This window comes from Callithrix jacchus, chromosome 10, assembly GCF_049354715.1.
Source record: "Callithrix jacchus isolate 240 chromosome 10, calJac240_pri, whole genome shotgun sequence".
Lineage (NCBI taxonomy): Eukaryota > Metazoa > Chordata > Mammalia > Primates > Cebidae > Callithrix > Callithrix jacchus.
The window spans coordinates 127,746,627-127,768,150 of NC_133511.1; the positions used below are offsets into that span (position 1 = coordinate 127,746,627).

The window sequence follows — 21,524 nt, forward strand, 5'->3', positions numbered from 1 at the left end:
AACTCGGTGAGCTGTGTATGAAAGGTAGAGTGGGTATCCACAAAATCCCCAAGCAAGGCCCATCCATCCGTCCATCTATCCACCCACCCATTCACCAATCCTCTTACCTACCCACCTGAGTGGATAGATTCCCATCCACTCAGCCATTTATTCACCTACTCACTCACTCATTCACCCACCCATCCATCTATCCTCCTACCTACCTTATCTAGTCACTCATCTACCCATCCATCCACTCACCCTTCCATCTATCCTCCTACCTACCTTATCTACTTATCCATCCACTCATCCATTCACTCGCCCAACCATTCACCCATCCATCTTCCTAACTACCCATCCCTTATCCTCCCACCCACCCACCCACCCACTCATCCATGCATCCATCCATCCATCCATCCATCCATCCCACCCATCCTTCCATCCACCCACTCACCCATCCTCCCACCTACCCACCTATTCATTTAGACACCCACCCACCCATTCACACACCTACTAACCCATCCATCCATCCACTCACCCACCCATCTATCCTCCAACCTACCCACCTACCCGTCCATTTAACCATCCATTCATCTACCCACCCACCCACTCATGCATCCATCCACCCAGTCACCCATCCTAAGGCAAGGACCTGGAGGTTAATTAATTTGTAAACACCTGTTTGTAGGCTGAATTGATCAAGGTTTACTGGCCTCCATGAGAGCTGAGAACCGGGAGGATACAGTGGACAGGATACATGTGACGGTATTTAGAGAGGTAATCAAGATTAAAAGAAGGTATAAGGGCTGTATGGCCTTGACCGGAGGGGACTGGTGTTCTCGAGAAGACGAAGAGATAGCAGGGGTGTGTGGGCACAAGGCAAGGCCCTGTGAGGACACAGCGAGAAGGCGGCCATCTGCAAGCCAGGAAGAGCGGCCTCCCCAGGAGCCTCCCCTGCTAGCCCTTGATCTGCAGCTTCCAGACTCCAGAATTGGGAGAAAATGCTTAAGCCGCCCATTCTGTGGTATTTCAGGAGGGCAGCCCGAGCTGACTAATCTAGGCTCTTCCCTGCCTACTGCCCTTCACACCGACAACCCAGCATAGCACTAAAAAGGTTTCTAACCCCGTGAATGTCCAAGCCGTGCCACTGCCCCTCCCTCCCGAGCCCTCTGCCCACGGTGGCCGGCACACAAGGTGACTTTCTGCAGATACCACGTCCTGTAGCGGCAGGAGGGGCCGGGGGAAGAAAGGACAGGGTTGGTACCCAGCATCACCACGTTGCCATAGTAACCCAGCGCGGGCACCACCACTGCTGGGAGGGGCCGGGGAAGGCTGGGCCTCACAGCAAAGCCAGAAACTGGATCCTCCCAGAGAAACCCGAAACAACACACAGACCTGGCAGAACTCTATTTTGAGGGTGAGCCCGAGCATGGAAACGGGTATTTAAAACACAGAGCAGCTGCTAACCGACAGTGGCACACACCCCACGGCAACGAGGCTCTGAGTGAGTTTTAATAAAGCGGCGTAGGAGACAGGAAGGGCGGGGGATGCAGGAGCCCGCCACGGTCGTTTAACGAAAACATCATCATTAGCAGGCAGGACGATGCGTCCTCACAGTTATTCTGTGTTCTGCAAGGGAGCAGCTCGTCACTTCTTTGGAAGCTGGCTTTTGTGGCTTACTAATATTTTAGATTACAATTGTGCTAATAGAGTCATTCGCCTGTATTTTTAAATGCTCTAAAGATAACAAAAATATTCTATTTTGGAAGAACCGAGCATGGGTATGCTGATGTTCTGCCGGGGTTTCTACACACTGTGACTAATGACACTTCTGTTTAATAGGACTCTACCATGCCCTGCCCCACGGCTCCAACCAGAGCCGCCCAGATCTGTGGGTGACAGCTCCCACCCGCTTTGTGTCCTTGGGAAGGCACTCCTACTCCCGGGGAAAGTAGGTCACAGCAATGTCCTCCTCTGATCTTCAAAGAGCCCAGGCGCTCGGCCTCCCTCGCTGAATACGGCCTGCAGAGGTCCTGCCTGCCGCCCCCTCCTTCTGCCGGTTCCAGGACCCCAACCATCCTTGGCAAGCCATCTTCCCTACACCCCTGACCCAGAACCAGCCAGTCACACTTGCTGGGGCACCCACCCCCTAGCCAGAGTGATTGGCTCTGGGTGGGCACGAGCATCATTCAGGTAGGTCCCATGAGGGCACATTGAAAGACTCTCACTGAGAAGCTACTAGCACAGAGCCACTGTCTTTCTGAAGGACTTGGACCTATGAGGACATAAGCCCTGGGGCTGCCAGGGACCATCTTGAGAGGGATGCTTAATGTCCCTGAGCCCACAGCCTTACATGCAGAATAGGAACGACGATACTGAATGTGCAGGATTGTTTGGGGACTAGAGGAAAACCACGGGAAATTCCCAGGGTGGGGCTGCTGTTGGAATCGGGGTCGGGATTATTGTCATGGTGCTCCAGGACCCTGAGAGCCCCAGGGTGCCCACCCCCTGGCACAAACCTCTGCAGCTGCCCCCACCCAGGCATCCCTGAGAGCCTGAAGATAAGGAGATGTCTGGGAAAGGGACCACTGCGTGGCCATCCTCAAAGCCACAGGGCGGAGTTCTCTAAACAGTCATTCCTACACACTATTTCTAGAAGCAGCTTGCTATCTATTCAGTTTTTATTTATTTGTGTATTTACAGACAGTCTCCTCTGTCGCTCGGGCTGGAGAGCAGTGGTGCAATCTCGGCTCACTGCAACCTCTGCCTCCCGGGTTCAAGCGATTCTCCTGCTTCAGCTTCCCGTGTAGCTGGGGTCACAGGCGCCAGCCACCACGCCCGGCTAATATTTAATAGCAACGAGGTCTCACCACGTTGGCCGGGATGGTCTCAAACTCCTGACCCCGGATGATCTACCACCTTGGCCTCTCAAAGTGCCAGGATTTTAGGTGTGAGCTGCTGCACCCGGCCTTAAAGCAGTTCTTTAAGTCACCATTTCAAGTGGAAAACCATCCTCCCTGGCATAGAGGGAAGGGAGCCTTCATATTCAAGAAGGGGGAAAGCAGGCTATGGGGTCCCAGCTGAGTTGCACTGCTGTCTGTGGGAGGCACTGGGCCAGCCCCACCTTCTCCAAGTTACAAAGAGGACCATGGACCACCAGAGCTGTGTGGAAGAGTCCCCAGCCCCCCGAAAAGAAGACCCAGCACGCTGTGGGAGAAGTCTGCACACTCGTACCACCGACAAAGGTCTTGCCTCTGAAGTATACAAGAGCAACCACCAATCAACACAAAGCAGGCAAGCCTAAAGAAAGGCAGGCGGAAGACCTGAACCGGTGCTTGGCCAAAGAAGACACACAGGCTGGGCGTGTGGGCTCACGCCTGTAATCCCAGCACTTTGGGAGGCCGAGGTGGGTGGATCACGAGGTCAAGAGATCGAGACCATCCTGGTCAACATGGTGAAACCCCGTCTCTACTAAAAATACAAAAAATTAGCTGGGCATGGTGGCGCGTGCCTGTAATCCCAGCTACTCAGGAGGCTGAGGCAGGAGAACTGCCTGAACCCAGGAGGCGGAGGTTGTGGTGAGCCGAGATCGCACCATTGCACTCCAGCCTGGGTAACAAGAGCGAGACTCTGTCTCAAAAAAAAAGAAGACACACAAACAGCCAGCCAATAAATGCACACAAAGGGGCCCGGCCTCAGAATTAACAAGGAAACCACAAACAGAAATCACAAGCACATTGTCACGGCACACGCGGCACACCAGCGGCAGAAGGGCCTGTCAGTAGTGAGCTGATGGCATGTGGGCACCATTTCTCTTACAGACTCAATGTCTGTGATGCCCCAGAATTCACAGCCCACCAGTGTGATGGGGCCTTTAGGGTGTGATGGGTTTAGATGAGGTCATGAAGCTGGGGTCCCCAAGATGGGATGCCTGCCATCCTAAGAAGAGACAGCACAGTGCTCTTTGTCTCTGTCCCTCTGCAGGTGAGGACACTGAGAGACAGAGGCTGCCTGTAAGCCAGGAAGAGGCCCTCCCAGAACCGGCCGTGCCACACGCTGATCTCTGACTGTCCAGCTTCCAGAACCAGCATTTCGGCCCCCCAGCCCTCAGCCTTCTGTTACAGCAGCCTGGGCTGACGAAGACATCCGTGCAGGGCAGGGCTGGAGAATTCAGAAAAGCACAGGATGCGCCTGCCCTGACCACAGCCACCCCTGGGGTATGGAAGGGTACCCATATTTACACCAAGACACAAACATAGGGACTCCCACAGCAAGTGGCCTAGGACTGCCACGGCGGGACAGAGGGACAAAACCCCAGTGAACAACCTTACAGCAAAAACGGGTGATGTAGATCTACTCTCATAGCCTAGATTCCAGGGACAGCTCTTGGGGGAGAAGCCAGCACAGCATGGCACAAGCCAATCCCATCTTCACATGGCTCACGAGGGGGCAAAGTCCCACGACACTGTTTGGAGCTGCACAATGAGTCTGGGACTAGTAATAAAATCAGGAAGTGACTGTGCGAGACTAGCCCTAGGTGAAGACCACCCTCCTGGGGAGGAAGCTGAGGAGGCAGAGGGGGCGAGTGGGGCAGGGTTGGGGGCGCTTGGCCCATGGGGCTTGTTTCATAACTGCCCGCTGGACCTGCGGTTGTTCTGTGAACCTCTGTGTATGCTTGCTACGTGCCACACAGAAAACTTAAAAGCACCACACAGGCACCAAACAGAATCCTCCCATCTATTTGGAAGGCTCAGAGAGGAAGGAGTAAAGGAAACTCTGAATTCCGGGTCTGACCTGCAAGGGCATCTCCTGGATACCTGTCCGGGGAGATGCTGTGTGAGCCGTGGAGGTGACAGACCCGGGGGGTGGGAGACACAGGGCAGGGGCCACTGGGGACAGGCTGGAAGTGGGAACGGTGACCTCCTGAAGCCCCAGGGGTGTCTCCAGGGCAAAGGCGAGACGTTTTGGGTGCTGCATGCAGGAAGAAGCCGGGCACCCTGTTCACCCAGCCAGGTTCTTGCTTGGCACAAAGGGGCTTTAGGAGAACACCTAGAAACCCCTGACTTCTTTTTGAGACACAGTCTCATTCTATCACCCAGGCTGGAGAGAAGTGGCAGGATCTCAGCTCACTGTGACCTCTGGCTCCTGGGTTCAAGTGATTATCATGCCTCAGCCTTCCGAGTAGCTGGGACTACAGGTATGTGCCACCACACCTGGCTAGTTTTTGTATTTTTAGTAGAGACAGGGTTTCACCGTGTTGGTGAAGTGCAGTGGCGCGATCTCAGCTCACTGAAACCTCTGCCTCCTGGGTTCAAGTGATTCTCATGCCTCAACCTCCTGAGTAGCTGGGATTACAGGTGCCAGCCAGGCTGGCCTCGAACTCCTGATCTCTCAGGTGATCTGCCAGCCTCTGCCTCCCAAAATGTTGGGATTACAGGTGTGAGCCACCATGCCTGGTCATAGATACGCTGTTTTCTGATATGCATTTGCCACTGACCAGCGAGGGAATGTGCCCCCAGGAGTCACGGTTCCCCTCTGTGGCATGGGCTGAGAGAGGTGTCTGCTCCCACAGAAGCCTGAGGCTGAGGCCCAGGGAGACACTGGATGGATGGCGAAGTCAGGACTCCTCTGCCTTCCCCATCTAGGTGAATGTCGGGGCCTCTGCCCCGAGTCCTTCAGCCCTGGGGCCAGGGCCCACGCTCCCACCCTGACTGCTAAGAGCCCTCCCCGTGTTGGGGGCTGCAGTCCTGCCTCCCATCCATGGACACGGGAAGCCACAGGTGGCCCCCTGCAGGCTGAGTTGTCAGGGCCAGGGACACGAGGCGCCACGTACAGCTTTTGGTCTTCGGTCCTCAGCACAAGTGGTGGCTTTCCAGGAGGGCCACCTGCAGAGGGTGTGTGGGTTTCCATGAGGCATCCTGGGACCTGTGTCCACAGCTGCCAGGCCTGTAGGATGCCTCCACCCCATGCAGACCTCATCTCTGGGTAGCCTTTGAGCCTCCTCTGGGAGGACCCAGGCTATGGGCCCGATGGGCATGGCCGGGCGGCGCGGGGGGCGGACAGGAGACTGCACACTACACAGGACAGACCCCTGGGGATGCCTGGGCCCTCCCTGCTCTTGTCCACCCACCATCGTACCCCAGGCTTGAGGAGGCATGAGGTTTGCTGCTAAAAGTGTTGAGGTGACCCGAGGGGGAGGGATGCCCACTCATCAGAGCAGATCTCAGCTTTAAACCTGCATGCTCCAGATGCCCCCGAAAGCTCTCCTGTCCAGGGTGGCTGGCCTGTCCCCTCACCTAACTCTCCTCTCTCCAAAGTCTCTTCTCTCCTTTCTTGCCAGCTGGCCCTGCTCCCTACAACCCTGCCAAGCTCCATGGCCCGCTCAGTGGAGCAGAGGCAGCCTGCCCGTTGCAGGGAGACGAGTCTGTCACACCACCACCTCTGTCTCACCAGCACCCCCCCAGGGGCTGGGCAGGACCTGTCAGTGGGGTGAAGGGAGGTCTCGAAAGGGCGTTCCAGGTGGACTGAGCTGCCACAGGTCTCAGGCTTGCAGGTGGTGCTCCACCCCGCTACACCTTCCGGGGTTTCATGTGATCCAGGACAGGGGCTGCAGTGACAAAACTAGAGAGGCAACAGTGGCCTTGGGCATCATGCCTGCCTCCCCAGGCACCAGGCTGCCACAACCAAAGCTGAGATGAATTTGCACCAGACAGAGGCAGTGGGCATGGGGATGCCCTGTCTGCTTCAGAGACCGTTTGGATTTTAAGCAGGGGCTCAAAGAGGAGGGGTTCTGCTATCAGCTGAGGGTGGACACCTGAGCCCACTGATGGGTTGGCATTCTACCTTCTATGTGCAGATGGGCCCCGCCCCGACCTCTAGCCACGCAGAGGTTCCCACTCCACAGCCTGAGTCTCCTCAGAGTAAGTGGGATCACGCCAGAGTTCGCAGCAAACACCAGGAGTAACTTCCAAGTGGAAACACAGCTGGCCTGGGCAGCCCAGGGCTCATCAGTGATGGGGAACGCAGTGGACTTATGACCTTAGCGTCTGCCCTTTGCCTCTGTGCCTCTCTCCTCTGCAGCCACCTGGGGCTGTCTCTGGCCTGGCCTCCTTTTACTGTGGGCCTGGGGGTGGGGCAGTCTATTAGACCAAGCCCCACAAAGCAGGGCAGCCGATGGGCAGGGGCTGGGTGGAAGCGAGGGCAGAGCAGGAGTGACGGTGACCCGTGTGGCCAGAGCCTTGGCGGTGCCGGTGTTCCCGGTATTACCATGAGGAGGGCACCGGTAACAACTCTTCTTGGCATCTGCACTTGGAAACCTTGGCATTCTTTGTGAGCCCTTGTGACAACCCTGTGGGGCGTGTCTGCAGGGCACATAAATCCAACTCACAGATGAGAAAGCCGAAACATACGAGGGTAAAATGAGTTTCCTCAAGGGCACCCAGTGTGCTGTTGATTCCTCTACACCAAGAGGGGATGTGAGGAATGAAATGGAATTTCAGAAACTAGAAGGGGCAAGCCAGGCGCTTCCTCCAAAGGAAGAGAAGGCTGCACAGGGCTGGGATGAGGAAGAATATGTGTCCATGGATGGCGCAGTAGCTTTCACCAAGCTGGAGTATCAGACTTCACTGGCATCATCCCTTTGTCATCTTAAAACCTCAGTCACCATCACCACCATTGGTATCACCACCATTGGTATCACCACCAGCATTACTGCTGCTAGCATCGCCACCACCATCAATCACCATGACTACCACCATCAGCAGAATCACCACCATCACCATGACCACTACCACCATCGCCACCATCATCATGACCACCACCACCATCGCCACCATCATCACCATCATCACTCCAATTACCACCACCTTCATCACCACGATCACCATCATCATGACCACCACTGCCACCATCACCAGTATCACCATCACCACGACCACCACCACCACCATGACCACCATCACCACCACCACCACCATTATCACTCCAATTACCACCACCTTCATCACCACGATCACCATCATCATCATGACCACCACTGCCACCATCACCATGACCACCACCACCAGTATCACCAGCATCACCATGACCACCACAACCACCATCACCACCATCATCACTCCAATTACCACCACCTTCATCACCACGACCACCATCATCATCATGACCACCACTGCCACCATCACCATGACCACCACCACCAGTATCACCATCACCATGACCACCACAACCACCATCACCACCACCACCACCATCACCACCACCATCACCACCATCATCACTCCAATTACCACCACCTTCATCACCATGATCACCACCACCAGCATCATCACAATGACCACCACCACTAGTATCACCACCATTATCACCATGACCACCACCATGGCCATCACCACCATTATCACCATGACCACCACCACCACCACCATCACTATAATTACCACTACCATCATTACCATCACCAGCATCACCACCGTCATCACTATGACCACCATGAGCAACACCACTATCATCCCCATGACCACCATCACCAGCATCACCATCACCACCAAAAAAATAGCATCACCACCATCATCACCATGACCACCACCATCAGAAGAATAGCCACCATCACCACCATCATCAGCAATGAAAACAGCATCACCACCATCATCACCATGACCACCACCATCAGCAGAATAGCCACCATCACCACCATCATCACCATGACCACCACCATCAGCAGAATAGCCACCATCACCACCATCATCTGCAATGAAAACAGCATCACCACTGTCATCACTGCCACCACCAGCATCACCACTGTCATCACTGCCACCACCAGCATCACCACCATCATCACCATCGCCACAGTCACCAGGGCTGTCATCAACCACTTATCATCACTACCACCACCATCACCCCTCTTGGTTCCTGACTCCAAGGCCACAAGATCTTAACATCTCAGAGGGTTGACCCTGGGAATGCTCCAGCCTGGTGGGTGAAGAGAACAGGGGTCAGCACAGATGTATCTATGTTTCGGTCCTGGGTTGGCCACCCATGCTTCTGAGCAAGTCACTCACCATCTCGGACCTCCTGTCTAAAATGGACTAACATCACTGCATGTCCCCCTCCCAAGTTTATTCTGAGGATCACAGGAGTTACCTGTAAACATCAAATGAGAGGTGAGGGGATGCAACTACAGGGACAAGGTTTGGAACTGTATTCTCTGAAAGGGCTGGAATGATGACGTCACGTGGCCTGCAGGATGGGGGACATGGGTGAATCCAGCCCACACCTGATATGGCTCCCAAGGGAGAGCAGGTGGAACCCAGAGGCTGACCTAGTGTTGAAGAGTGAGGCATGGCCACCAAGAGGACGGGTTCCCCGCCCAGGGCCATCGTGGATGAGGACTCTTCTCATTATGTCCTCTTCCTATCAATGGCCACAGACAAGAACAAAGGACAGTGGCTCCAAGTCACTTACAACTTCAGTAGTCCCCTTTATCGAAGGTTCACTTTCTGAGGTTTTAATCACCCACAGTCAGCTGAAGTCTGAAAACATTCAACAGAAAAGTCCAGAAATAAACAGTTGAAAAGTTTTCAATTGGACGCCATTCTGAGTAGTGTGACATCGCATGTTGGTCCGCCCGGAGGCGACTCATCCCTTTGCCCAGCGCACTCCTGCTGCCCTCACCACCCACTGGTTAGTTACTTAGCAGCTGGCTCTGTCATCAGACCAGAAACACCGTGTATGCAGTACAGGGTTCAGTGCTATCCCCATTTTAGGCACCCACTGGGGGTCCTGGGACATATCCCCCAAAGATAACGGGGGACTGCTGCATTCACAAAACAGTTGGCAAAACGACGAGGTCCTCATTCTTCTCCTGCCCAGCCCTGACCCAAGGGTTGGATTTGGGAAAAAGAGATTTAACCTCCGAGTGTGTCCTGAAACCCTGAAACACACCACAGGGTGTCCTACAAGAGACAGGAGGAATGGCTCCAGGTGTGGTTTCAAATGAGGAGGAATGGCTCCAGGTGTGGCTTCAGATGAGGAGGAATGGCTCCAGGTGTGGCTTCAGATGACAGAGGAACAACGCACTGTGCTCGGGATGATTTCTGGGAGGGGGAAACCCATGCCAGCCTCACCGCCACCCTGTCGGGTCCACACGGTCTGAAGGAGAGATCTGAGAATGTTGTGGCCATGAGCCCTGGGGGGTGGCACTGGTGGCAGTGCGGAGACACTTCTCAGGGCAAACGGAAATGCTACGTGGTAAGATGCTCCTGGTAAGGGGCCCCATGCTGGTAAATTAGAGAGTGGCTGGAAAGGAGAGTTCCCAGCAGGGATTCTGAATGGAAACAGTCCACAGGAAGAGAGCTTGGGAATCCGGACAGCCTGGCGCACATCTTACCTGGACACATACCCAACGTGTGTTTACTTATGAATAAGCGGAGATCATAAAGGCACCGCTCATAAAGGGCGAGTAGGAGGTTCAAATGAGGTCCTCTCTCTTCTCAGTTGAGTGCCACGAAAAAGTAGAAAGGGACCACGTGCAGTGGTTCATGCCTGTAATCCCAATACTTTGGGAGACCAAGGACACCTGAGGTCAGGAGTTTGAGACTAGCCTGGCCAACATAGTGAAACCGTGCCTCTACTTAAAAATACGAGAAATTAGCTGGGTATGGTGGTGGGCACCTGTAATACCAGCTACTAGGGAGGCTGAGGCAAGAGAATTGCTTGAACCCGGGTGGCGGGGGTTGCAGTGGGCCGAGATCGTGCCACTGCACTCCAGCCTGGGCAACAAGAGCAAAACTCCACCTCAAAAAAACCAAACCAAAACAAATAATAATACTAATAAAACAACCAAGCAAACAGAAAGGACACATTACAAACCGCATCTGTTTCCTGGTCATCTAGACCCTGTGCTTATGGCTAGCTTCTAGAAACTTCTAGAGAACCACGGAGACTATTCTTGAATGTAGACTTACCCCACAAAAGTGGCTGGTCAAGGGAAGGCACAACTAATTGCAGCCTATACTCACATTCTCTACCCAGTCTAGAGTCCTGCAGCAGGGAGTCAGCCGGAAGATTCCGGAAGCCCATTCTGCAGAGAATCGCATCAAGTCACTTCCTCACTGGTCTCTGTAGCTGACACAGGCTCTGGCAGTGCATATGGCACAGGACACACCGAAACTACACCGGGGTGCCCAGCAGTGACATAGGAGTGGAGAAGGTGGTGTCTTACAGCCTGGTCTGCGCTGCCTGGTGGCGAGGACACCACTCCCACCTCAGTGGCTTTCGGGTGACCAGATCCTACCTGTCTCTGGAGGATGGAAACAGGGATGAGCAGGGCTGACTCACCACACCCATTTCCTCATCTTGTTCTGCATGAATGGTGCTCACTGATACTCAGGTCCTTCGTTTCAGCAACTAGAATATGATCTGCTCCAGTGCTGCTTGGCCTTATGTCACTTTCTAAGGGATAAACAGAGAGCCCTGGACTGACAGTTTCCGTGTACACATCAGATGTGTCACTGAAAATTGCATGGACATGCATTGCATTCATTTTTCATAAACTGCCTCATCCATGGGTGTCAACGGATGACTGTGGAAATATTTTATTTGTTTCTTAGTCAAGATACATCATCAAGGGCAGCCCTGATTTCAATTTGTAGAATTCTGGCCAGTGGCTCATGCCTGTAATTCCAGCACTTTGGGAGGCTGAGGCGGGAGGATCACCTGAGGTCGGGAGTTCAAGACCAGCCTGACCAACATGGAGAAACCCCATCACTACTAAAAATACAAAATTAGCCAGGCGTGGTGGCGCATGCCTGTAATCCCAGCTACTCGGGAGGCTGAAGCAGGAGAATCGCTTGAACCTGGGTGGTAGGGGTTTCAGTGAGTCAAGGTCACACCACTGCACTCCAGCCTGGACAACAAGAGCGAAACTCTGTCTCAAAAAACTCTGTAGCATTCTAAGGAGGAGGGATCAAGTCACTGTACAATCCAGCAGCCTGAATTCACAGATGAGGAAATCGAAGCCTTGGAAGTGCAGAAGGCAGTCAAGGCCTCCAGCGGGGGAGGTGGGCACTGTCCCTCCATCCAGGGTGCATGTCCGGCCCCAAGAGGGTCAGCTTTACAGGCCAACCTGACCAGGCTATGGCACTCAGTTAGGTAGCCAAGCAGTAACGAGGTGTTGCTGGGAGGGTATTTTGTGGATGTGGGCAACATTTACAGTCTGTTGGCTTGAAGTCAAGATTTTTCTCAGTTATGTGCGTGGGCCTCCTCCAATCAGTTAAAAGTCCTCAAGAGCAAAATTGAGGTTTCTCTGAACCTTGACTCAAATAGTCAGCAGCAGGTGACTCCTTGCCTGGGACCACAGGGCTCAGCATCTGCAGCAACCAGGTCCCTTCCATGGGGTGTCACCGGCAGTGATGCGTGTCCATACTGTGCCAGAGCCTCACACAAGAGGGCAGTGTTTCTCCATTCTCTCTCCCCATCTCTGCAGGCGGGAGGCAGGGGACCCTCAGACCCTCGAGGATGACCAGGCCATACAATGGAAGGGCCTGGACTGCTTGGTCACATCATGGAGAAAATCATCCCATCTGCTGACCATAAGACACCACACTGGCGTGGCTACTGGGCATGAAAAATCCTGCACTCCATTAAGCCACTGAAGCTGTGGGTTCACTTGTAGTGGCTGACATTGTGCTACCTACCACATATGGGCGGAAGGCTTTAGAGTCTAGACAAAAGCCAGACCTTCCATCTCCTGAGCAATCAAGTGCACCAGCAACCTGCTTTCCACAAACACGGTGGGGCAACTGACATGCACTCTGTCCTGGATAGGCACCATGCAGGGCACAGAACAGCAAGATGCTATCCCTGCCCTCAGGGAGCCTAAACACCAGCAGGATGGGGTGCAGACATGCATGTAATTAACCAGCAACTTTCCCTGCCCTCAGGGAGCCTAAACACCAGCAGGATGGGGTGCAGACATGCATGTAATTAACCAGCAACTTTCCCTGCCCTCAGGGAGCCTAAACACCAGCAGGATGGGGTGCAGACATGCATGTAATTAACCAGCAATTTTCCAGAGCACAATCTCCCAAGATGCCTCTCCTCCTGCATATAATAACATAGTCATATGTGGCACTTTGCTCTCAGGTCTCTGGGCTGATGCATGTGGAGAGGTGAGATTTTATAAATCCGGGCATGCCCCTGTCTCTAATGCACAGAAACAAGAAAGCTACAACGAGTAAGCTTTCCCCCAACCCTTCACACTCATCATCTCCAGCCTTCACATTTCAGATAATGAAGTCTACTCAGAGCCAGCCAGAGATGACTGAGCTGAGGAGACCTGGATCTGCTTCTGCTTCTCCATTGCTTCAGGTGGATGTGCAGGAAGACTAATCACTGGCAGTCACACACCAGGATTACCATCCTGATTGCTGTATGAGAGACACTGCTGTGATGCAGGTACAGGTCACAGCTCAAGCATTAGAAGTCACAAATAATGGGTCACAGTCCCAACCCAGTAACTCCCTATCTGTGTGCTCCAACGTGCTAAGATGGGGATGCTCATGTGTACAATGTGAGTGATGATTCCTGCCCTGCTTATTCCACAAGGTTGATGAGACAGCAAGCAGGAAAGCCCACTGGAAACTACAAAGTCCCATAAACATACAGCCCTAAGAAATCACAACTAAGGTTCAGGTGAATAAGCCCTTCATATCTTGAAGGCAAAACTACAAAACTATTCATGGAAATGAGCTGAACTTGTATCACTTGACCAATCAACCATCCATGCATCCCTCCATCCGTCCGTCCATCCATCCATCCATCCATCCAACCAGTCAGCCAGCTAACCAACCAAACAACTAACCATCTAATCAGTCAGCCAACCAACCAGTTAATCAATCAACCAACCAACAAAAACCAGCCAGATAGCCAGCTAACCAACTAACCAACCAATTAGTCATCCAGACAGCTAATCAACCAACCAGCTAGCCAACCAGCCAACCAGCCAGCCAGCCAGCCAGCCAGCCAAACAAGCCATGTAATAATCAACCAACCAATCAGTCAACCAATCAACCAGCCAGCCAGCCAATTAACTAACCAACCAGCCAGCCAGCCAATCAATTAACTAACCAATCAACCAGCCAGCCATCTAATAATCAACCAACCAACCAACCAACCAATCAACCAATCAACCAACCAACCAGTCAACCAATCAACCAGCCAGCCAGCCAATTAACCAACCAACCAACCAGCCAGCCAGCCAATCAATTAACTAACCAATCAACCAGCCAGCCAGCCATCTAATAATCAACCAACCAACCAATCAACCAACCAACCAATCAACCAGCCAGCCAGCCAATCAATTAACTAACCAATCAACCAGCCAGCCAGCCATCTAATAATCAACCAACCAACCAATCAACCAGCCAGCCAATCAATCAACCAGCCAGCCAGCCAGCCAGCCAGCCAGCCAGCCAGCCAACAAGTCATCTCATAATCAACCAACCAACCAACCAACCAATCGACCAGCCAGCCAGCCTGCCTATCAATCAACCAAGCAGCCAGCCGGGACCACCATATGATTTTGCCATTCGTTATCCCCAGCCTCCGGTGACTGTCATCAGGCTGCGAGAATTCACTGGGTCCTGAGCAGCCACTTCTTCACTGAGTTGTTCATTCGTGAGTCACTCACTATTTAATGTTCATGAATGAGATTTACTAGCTAAATGTTCATTTTACAACACAAAGCAGTGGTGGTCCATAAAAGAGAAACAGCTTGCGAGGGTGCAGGCAAGGCTGACGGGTAGAAGGACCCTGCTGGATGGGAACATCTGAAAAACATTTTGTATCACCTTCCGGATTCCATGTACATTCAAAGTCTTCTAATTCTCAACATCAAAAAAAGCTACAAACAGGGCCAGGCACAGTGGCTCACACCTGCAATCCCAGCACTTTGGGAAACTGAGGCAGGAGGGTTGCTTGGACCCAGGAGTTCAAGACCAGCCTGGGCAATGTAGTGAGGCCTTGTCTCTACAAAAAAAATATACTAATACAATAAATTTTAAAATGAGGCGGCAGAATCGTTTGGGCCTGGGAAGTCAAGGCATGTAATGTGCTGTGATGGCACCACTGCATTCCTACCTGGATGACACAGCAAGACCATGATCAAAAAAATAAAAGTGACAAAAAGCATTAATGCAAAGGGAAAAAAGGATAATCTGAACTAGATTCAAAATTTTTAAAACCCTTCTCTTCATAAAAGACACACAGTTGACCCTTGAACAACATGGGTTTGAACTGAATGGGTTTAACTTACATGTGGATTTTTCAACTAAATATAGATTGAAAACACAATATTTGTGTGATATAAAACTGGCATATACAGAGGGCTGATTTCACATACACAGATTCTGTGGAGCTGCCTGTGGGACTTGAGGTGGATTTGGTATATGGTGTGAGGGCATGGTCTCCTGGAACCAATCCCCGTGTATATTGAGAGATGACTGCAGTTAGAACACGAAAAGGCAAATCACAGACTGGGAAAAATGTGTGCAACGTATATTTGACAACGGACTGATAAGCAGAATATATAAATAACCCCTACAAACCAACAAGGAAAAGATGAACACCACCATTAAAAACGGACCAAAGACTTAAAGAAGCTATGCACAGAGCAAAGGAGCACACCAAGAGATGCTTAATCATCACCACAAAAATGCAGGTTACACCTATAACAAGATATCATTTCATATCCGCTAGAACAGCAGACATTAAACAGACCGACGTTGCCAAATGTTGATGACAAAGTGGAGCAACCGAAACTCTCATACACTGTTGGTAGGAGCATAAAATGAGACAGCACTTCGGAGAACTGTGTGGTAGTTTCTTATAAAATCACAACATTATCATACAACCCAGCAGTTTTCTACCTAGAGAGAGAAAAACATATGTCTGCAGAAAGACTCAAACAAAAACCTTTTTTAGCAGTTTCATTCATATTAGCCAAAACTGAGAAGACAGCCCCATGTCCATCATCAGGAGCACGATCAAACTGTGGTATAGTACATCCTAGAACACTACTCAGCAATAAACACGTATACACCGCTGTCTGGGCACAGTGACTCACGCCTGTAATCCCAGCACTTTGGGAGGCCGAGGCAGGTGGATCACTTGAACTCAGGAGTTCGAGACCAGTCTGGCCAACATAGTGAAACCCCGTCCCTACTAAAAATACAAAAATTAGCCAGGTGTGATGGTGGGAGCCTGTAATCCCAGCTGTTAGAGAGGCTGAGGCATGAGAATCACTTGAACCCTGGAGTTGGAGGTTGCAGTGAGCTAAGATGGTACCTACCACTGTAATCCAGCCTGGGCGACAGAGTAAGACTCTGTCTCAAAAAAAAAAAAAAATGTATAAACTACGGAGTTCTGCAACACACAGCTGACATCACAGGCATTGGGCTGAGGGAAAGAAGTGGGCCCAAGAGTTGCAGGCTCCCATCTATGTGAAATTCAGTGACAGACAAAACTTGTCCAAGGTGAACAGAAATCAGAACCGTGCTTTCTTCTGGTGTGGGAGGGATGGAAGGCAGCCTGAGATCACTTCCTGGGGTGAAGGAAAGGTGTTTTTAAAAATATTATTTTATATATATTTTTGAGATGGAGTTCTGCTCTTGTCGCCTAGGCTGGAGTGCAATGGTGTGACCTCGGCTCACTGCAACCTCCACCTCCCAGGTTTAAGCGATTCTCCTGCCTCGGCCTCCTGAGTAGCTGGTATGACAGGTGCATGCCACCATGCCCAGCCAATGTTTTATACTTGTAGTAGTGATGGGGTTTCACCATGTTGGCCAGGCTGGTCTCGAACCCCTGACCTCAAGTGATCCATCTGCCTCGGCCTCCAAAAGTGCTAGGATGACAGGTGTGAGCCCCTGCACCTGGCCTGTGAAGGGAAGGTTTAATATCTCATTTGCAGTTGAAGACATGGGTATATACGTTTGTCAGAATGCACTGAACTAGATTTTTCTTGTAATCTGTGTGTTTTCCAGTATGTAAATCACACCTCTATAAAAGAAGATAATAGAGAAGAAGGTGCGAAGTCACGATCTTAGAACACCCAAGGGCAAACAGAACCCAGCAGGAATCACCGTGGAATCCTCCCCACTCTTTTCAACTCCTCTGTGCTGTGATCTTGGTTCACCTCACTCCACCACAGGTCACAGGGATGCCTTCCTTGCCTGACCCACAGCCTTTATGTTAGAGCTCTGAGGTCATTTTTGCCATCCGTGTTAGGGAGAAAGATGGCTCCTTCCAAGGATGCCCAGGTCCTAATCCCTGGAACCTATGAATATGTTATTTTAAGGCAAAAGGAAATTAAGGTTTCAGGCAGAATTAAGGCTGCCTATCAGTTTACTCGACCTAGATTAGCAAGATGGGCCCATCTAATCACACAAGTTCTTTTCTTTCCTTTTTGAGATGGAGTCTTGCTCTGTCACCCAGGCTGGAATGCAGTGGTGCGATCTCGGCTCACTGCAACCTCTGCCTCCCAGGTTCAAGCTATTCTCCTGCCTCAGCCTCCTGAGTAGCTGGGATTATAGGTGCCCGCCACTACGCCCGGCTAATTTCTGCATTTTTAGTAGAGATGTGGTTTCTCCATATTGGACAGGCTGGTCTTGAACTCCTGACCTCAAGCGATCCACATAGCTCGGCCTCCCAAAGGGCTGGGATTGCAGGTGTGAGCCACTGTGCCTGGCCATAATCACACAGTTTCTTAAAAGTGGAAGAAGAAGAGGCAGAAGGGAGGTTTGGGGAGATACAATGGAAGAAGGACCCTACCTACAGTTGCTGGCTTGGGAGATGGAGGAAGGGGCCATGAGGCCAAGGATGCTGGAAAGAGAAGGAAACAAATTCTCCCCTCCAGAGTCCAGAAAGGAACACAGCCCTGCTGACACCCTGACTTTGGCCCAGGGAGACTCACACCTGCATCAGCCCAGGTAGAAAATACGGTTTTATCAAGGACACCATCCTGGGAGTATGAGCCAGAGCAAGATCATGCTTCTCGAAACCCCAGCAACCTCCTCCCACGGGAAACACAAACACAAACCACCACCCTCTGGAAGCTGCCTCCACGGGACAGGCGTGTTTGGCATACTCCACCTCTCCCACCTACCCTGGGTGTGGACCCTGCCAGTGAGGCTGGGAAAGCTATCCGTTCTCACCCAGGGCACACAGGGCGAGGCTGGCAGGAGGGCAGCAAAAGCCCACAGGAGGGAGGAAGGCAGGTTGCTCCAGCTGCCCTGCTTCGTCCTGCACACTATCCAGGAAGCCTCTATTCTCTGGAGGATGGAGAGAGCAGGAAGCTCAAATGACCCGCCTGTGTGGCCCTCCAGCACTGCCCCATCCAGATGTGGCATTAGCCAGCAAAGGCTCGTGCTGGCACAGCTGAGTCCTTCCAACCAGAGAGTGGAGGGAGGGCGGCCAGCTCTGGAGGTGAGTGCTGGGAGAGGGAGGGGTGGTAGCTGCTCAGGAAGGGGAGGACCGGAGGACGGGGAGAATGAAGGCACTGAGCAACCTCGGGGGCCAGCTGAGCTCCTGGGCCTGGCTCTTCTCAGACAAGTGAGGCAGGGGCAGGCTGCCTGCAGAAGAAGGTGGGTGTGGACCAGGGTGGATGGGCACTGGCAGGCCTTGGAGGTCCGGCCTGTGCCAGGGCTCAGTGTGATTTGCTGCCCATTGTAACGCCTTTGTGGTCTAGGTTATTGCAGCCTTCCTCGACTCTGCTTATCTTGAAGCACTAGGATGCCTGAGGTCACAAGTTCCCCTTTATGACCAAAAAGGCTAAGACTATGGGATCCAAGACGGCAGCTCACTTGGCTTCCCAAGACCTGTAACCTCATTACAATCTAATTTGCATGCTAAATGACACTCCCACCGGCACCAGGACAGTTGACAATCACCATGACAACAACAGAAAGAAACCAGAAATGGACAAAAGGGAAGGTGACACATCGGCTCTGAGAAGTTCTCTGTCCGTTTCCAGAAAAGATGTGAATATCCCTCCCCTTGATTTAAAGCCCCAGCTCTTCGTGACAGAAGCCCGGTCTCTGTGACTTGCCTCAGGAGCTGAGAAATTGATTGGTGAGCCAAGCTCCTGATTCTTGGTTCCATGGCCATTAAATAGAGCCTGTGCCGCTTGAGGCTCACTTTTGCTTTTGCACACATGACAGGGAAAGACCCCACTCTTGGGAAGACCGGGTTTGTGGGTAACATTGTCATCACACCATCATCCAGAAAAACACACTCCCTCCCACCCAGCTGCCTTCCGAGCAGAGCGCATTCCCAGTTTCTCCTTCGTGGTTAAGTTTGGAGCGTGTCTTACCTCGATACCCCTCAACACCGTCTGCTGTCTAAGCCTGAGCAGGGACTCACCGGCAAGAAAGCTGTGGCACGAACTGGGCCCCTGTTGAAGCCAAGATCTCAGGCAGAAACCCACTGAGCCTCCCTGCGGAGACTGCAAAGCCAGCCAGGCCCAGGACAGACTCCTCCTTGCTTGTAGGGCCTGGCAGGCCCCGGCAGATGGGACCAGGCAGCGGGGGGCTGCCTAGTGAGTCCCTAGACGGGAAACCTCAAAAACAGGGCAAAGGGGACATTTGGGCAGAGCTCAGAGGCATTGGGCTCCGCACAAGAAGGCGTGGAAGGTTGGTGGCCGTAGCATCCGTGGCTGCTCCTGACACGTGTTGTGGGCCTTGGACTCTACAAAAAGCCAGTTGCTGTTCACATGGGAACTGCTTTTCTTCTTCTGTTACACCTAAGGCTTCACTTTTCCCCAACTCTCATACACACACTCACACACACACACTCACACACACACACACACGCACGCTCTCTTGGTACCATTTTATATAAGTGGTCTCCTCTTCACATGTTAATCAATTCAGTCTCTTGGCAATCAATTTTGAAACGATTTTCAGTAAGCGCTATATCTGGAGGTTCTAAGAGAGAAGCTGGAATGGCTTCCCGTCAGAACACCGAACTCTTCCGAGCAGTGTTCACGGAGGCGTTCGCTGTGTGTTCTCAGGGCGGCACGGGAGCGTCTGCCCTGCACATGGGAGCTGCCTGTTTCATGCCACCGATAGGAGAGATGGAAAAAGAAATCTAATCAACCTCCAAAAGTCTTTCTCCGACAGCTAGAACATACGGTCCAAGTTTTCTGGGGCGTGTACTGAGCAGCCTTTTAACTAAAAGCTTCCACACCATCTTGTAAGGAATTGCCGGTTTGGATGAGGCCCAGAGGAACGGAAGCAAGCAACCTGCTTCCAAAGATCCAGAAAGTCCCGACTTTGCAACTCAGCCTTCCTCCACGGCGCGACGGCCGAAGCCTGCCACGGCCACAGTGACCACAGGCCTGAGATGCGCCCGCCTTACCTGCCTGGCTGTCCCTGGGCTTACACTGGACCTCCTCCACACATTCCGCCGGAAACCATCCGATGTGGCCGCGGGCGCTGCCTTCCCAGAAGCCCCCTTCGCCGATGCTCAGAACTAGAGACAACAGACAGGGAGAGGCGTTAGCAGGGGGGACGTGGGGGGCCGTGGGGGGCCTGTGGGTGAACAGGTGGCGGGGGCCGGGCGGAGGCAGGAGAACCCTTGCATCCTCGGACAGGCCTGTGGAGCAAGTGGCTGTGGTGTGACTGCACTTCCTTCAGCTGCAGACAGTGCTAACAGACATCGAGGTGTCCCCACTGCAGCCCACAGGCATCCTCTGCCCTCAGGCGATGAGATGGGAACAAAGCATCTTTGCGTTATCTGGCACACACCACAGGAATGAATGTGCCTTGGAGCATTTCTCAGTGCTCCACGTGAGACGGGACACTGCTGCTTGGCTGTTGTTGCCACCAATGATTTCAGATATAAAAGTGGAGTCGGGGGCATCACCGCAAAATGGGGAGGAAGTGATGAGGTCACGCCTTCCCCTCCTAAGCTGGGCAAGAACCAGAGGCAGAGGGCCTACAGGGAAGAAAATCCACCCACCCGGCTCTGTCTGGATCTTTTAAATGAGCGTGGGGAAGGAGAAATCACAGCAACGGGCTGGGCACAGGAGCTCATGCCTGTAATTTCAGCAGTTTGGGAGGCTGAGGTGGGCAGATCACCTGAGGTCAGGAGTTCGAGACCAGCCTGGCCAACATGGTGAAACCCCATCTCTATTAACAATACCAAAATTACCCAGGCGTGGTGGTGCACATCTGAAATCCCAGTTACTCGGGAGGCTGAGGCAGGAGAAATGGTTGAACTCAGGAGGCAGAAGTTGCAGTGAGCCAAGATTGCAATACTGCACTCCAGCCTGGGTGACACGGTAAAACTCCATCTCAAAAAAAAAAAAAAATCACAGCAGACGATGGGCGAGCAGCTTATGAACCATCTGACAATGGCGTGGATGTGGAATTATCTTCACTTACTTAAAACAGAAGGGGCTGCACTGAAATCCTCACAGTCAGCAGCAGCCCCTTGGAGGCCTGGCCCACCGGCTTTTAATCAGGAACCTATTCGTTATGTGGTTGCTG

General features: G+C 52.4%; 1 protein-coding gene and 1 long non-coding RNA gene across 29 annotated transcripts in view; one reads left to right on the top strand and one right to left on the bottom strand.

Moving 5' to 3' along the window:
* SHANK2 (SH3 and multiple ankyrin repeat domains 2) overlaps window positions 1-21,524 on the bottom strand; it is a 720,394-nt gene that overhangs the window by 321,907 nt on the left and 376,963 nt on the right. For all 28 annotated transcript variants that reach the window (XM_078341738.1, XM_078341739.1, XM_078341735.1 and 25 more), the window contains one exon: window positions 20,392-20,505. In XM_078341738.1, coding sequence (XP_078197864.1) covers window positions 20,392-20,505 — 114 coding nt within the window. The remainder of the gene's footprint in view (window positions 1-20,391; window positions 20,506-21,524) is intronic.
* On the top strand, window positions 1,904-20,398 carry LOC144578200 (uncharacterized). The gene is made up of 5 exons (XR_013523593.1): window positions 1,904-2,172; window positions 3,964-4,196; window positions 5,079-5,176; window positions 13,267-13,434; window positions 17,019-20,398. It is a non-coding gene; the product is annotated as an uncharacterized LOC144578200 (long non-coding RNA).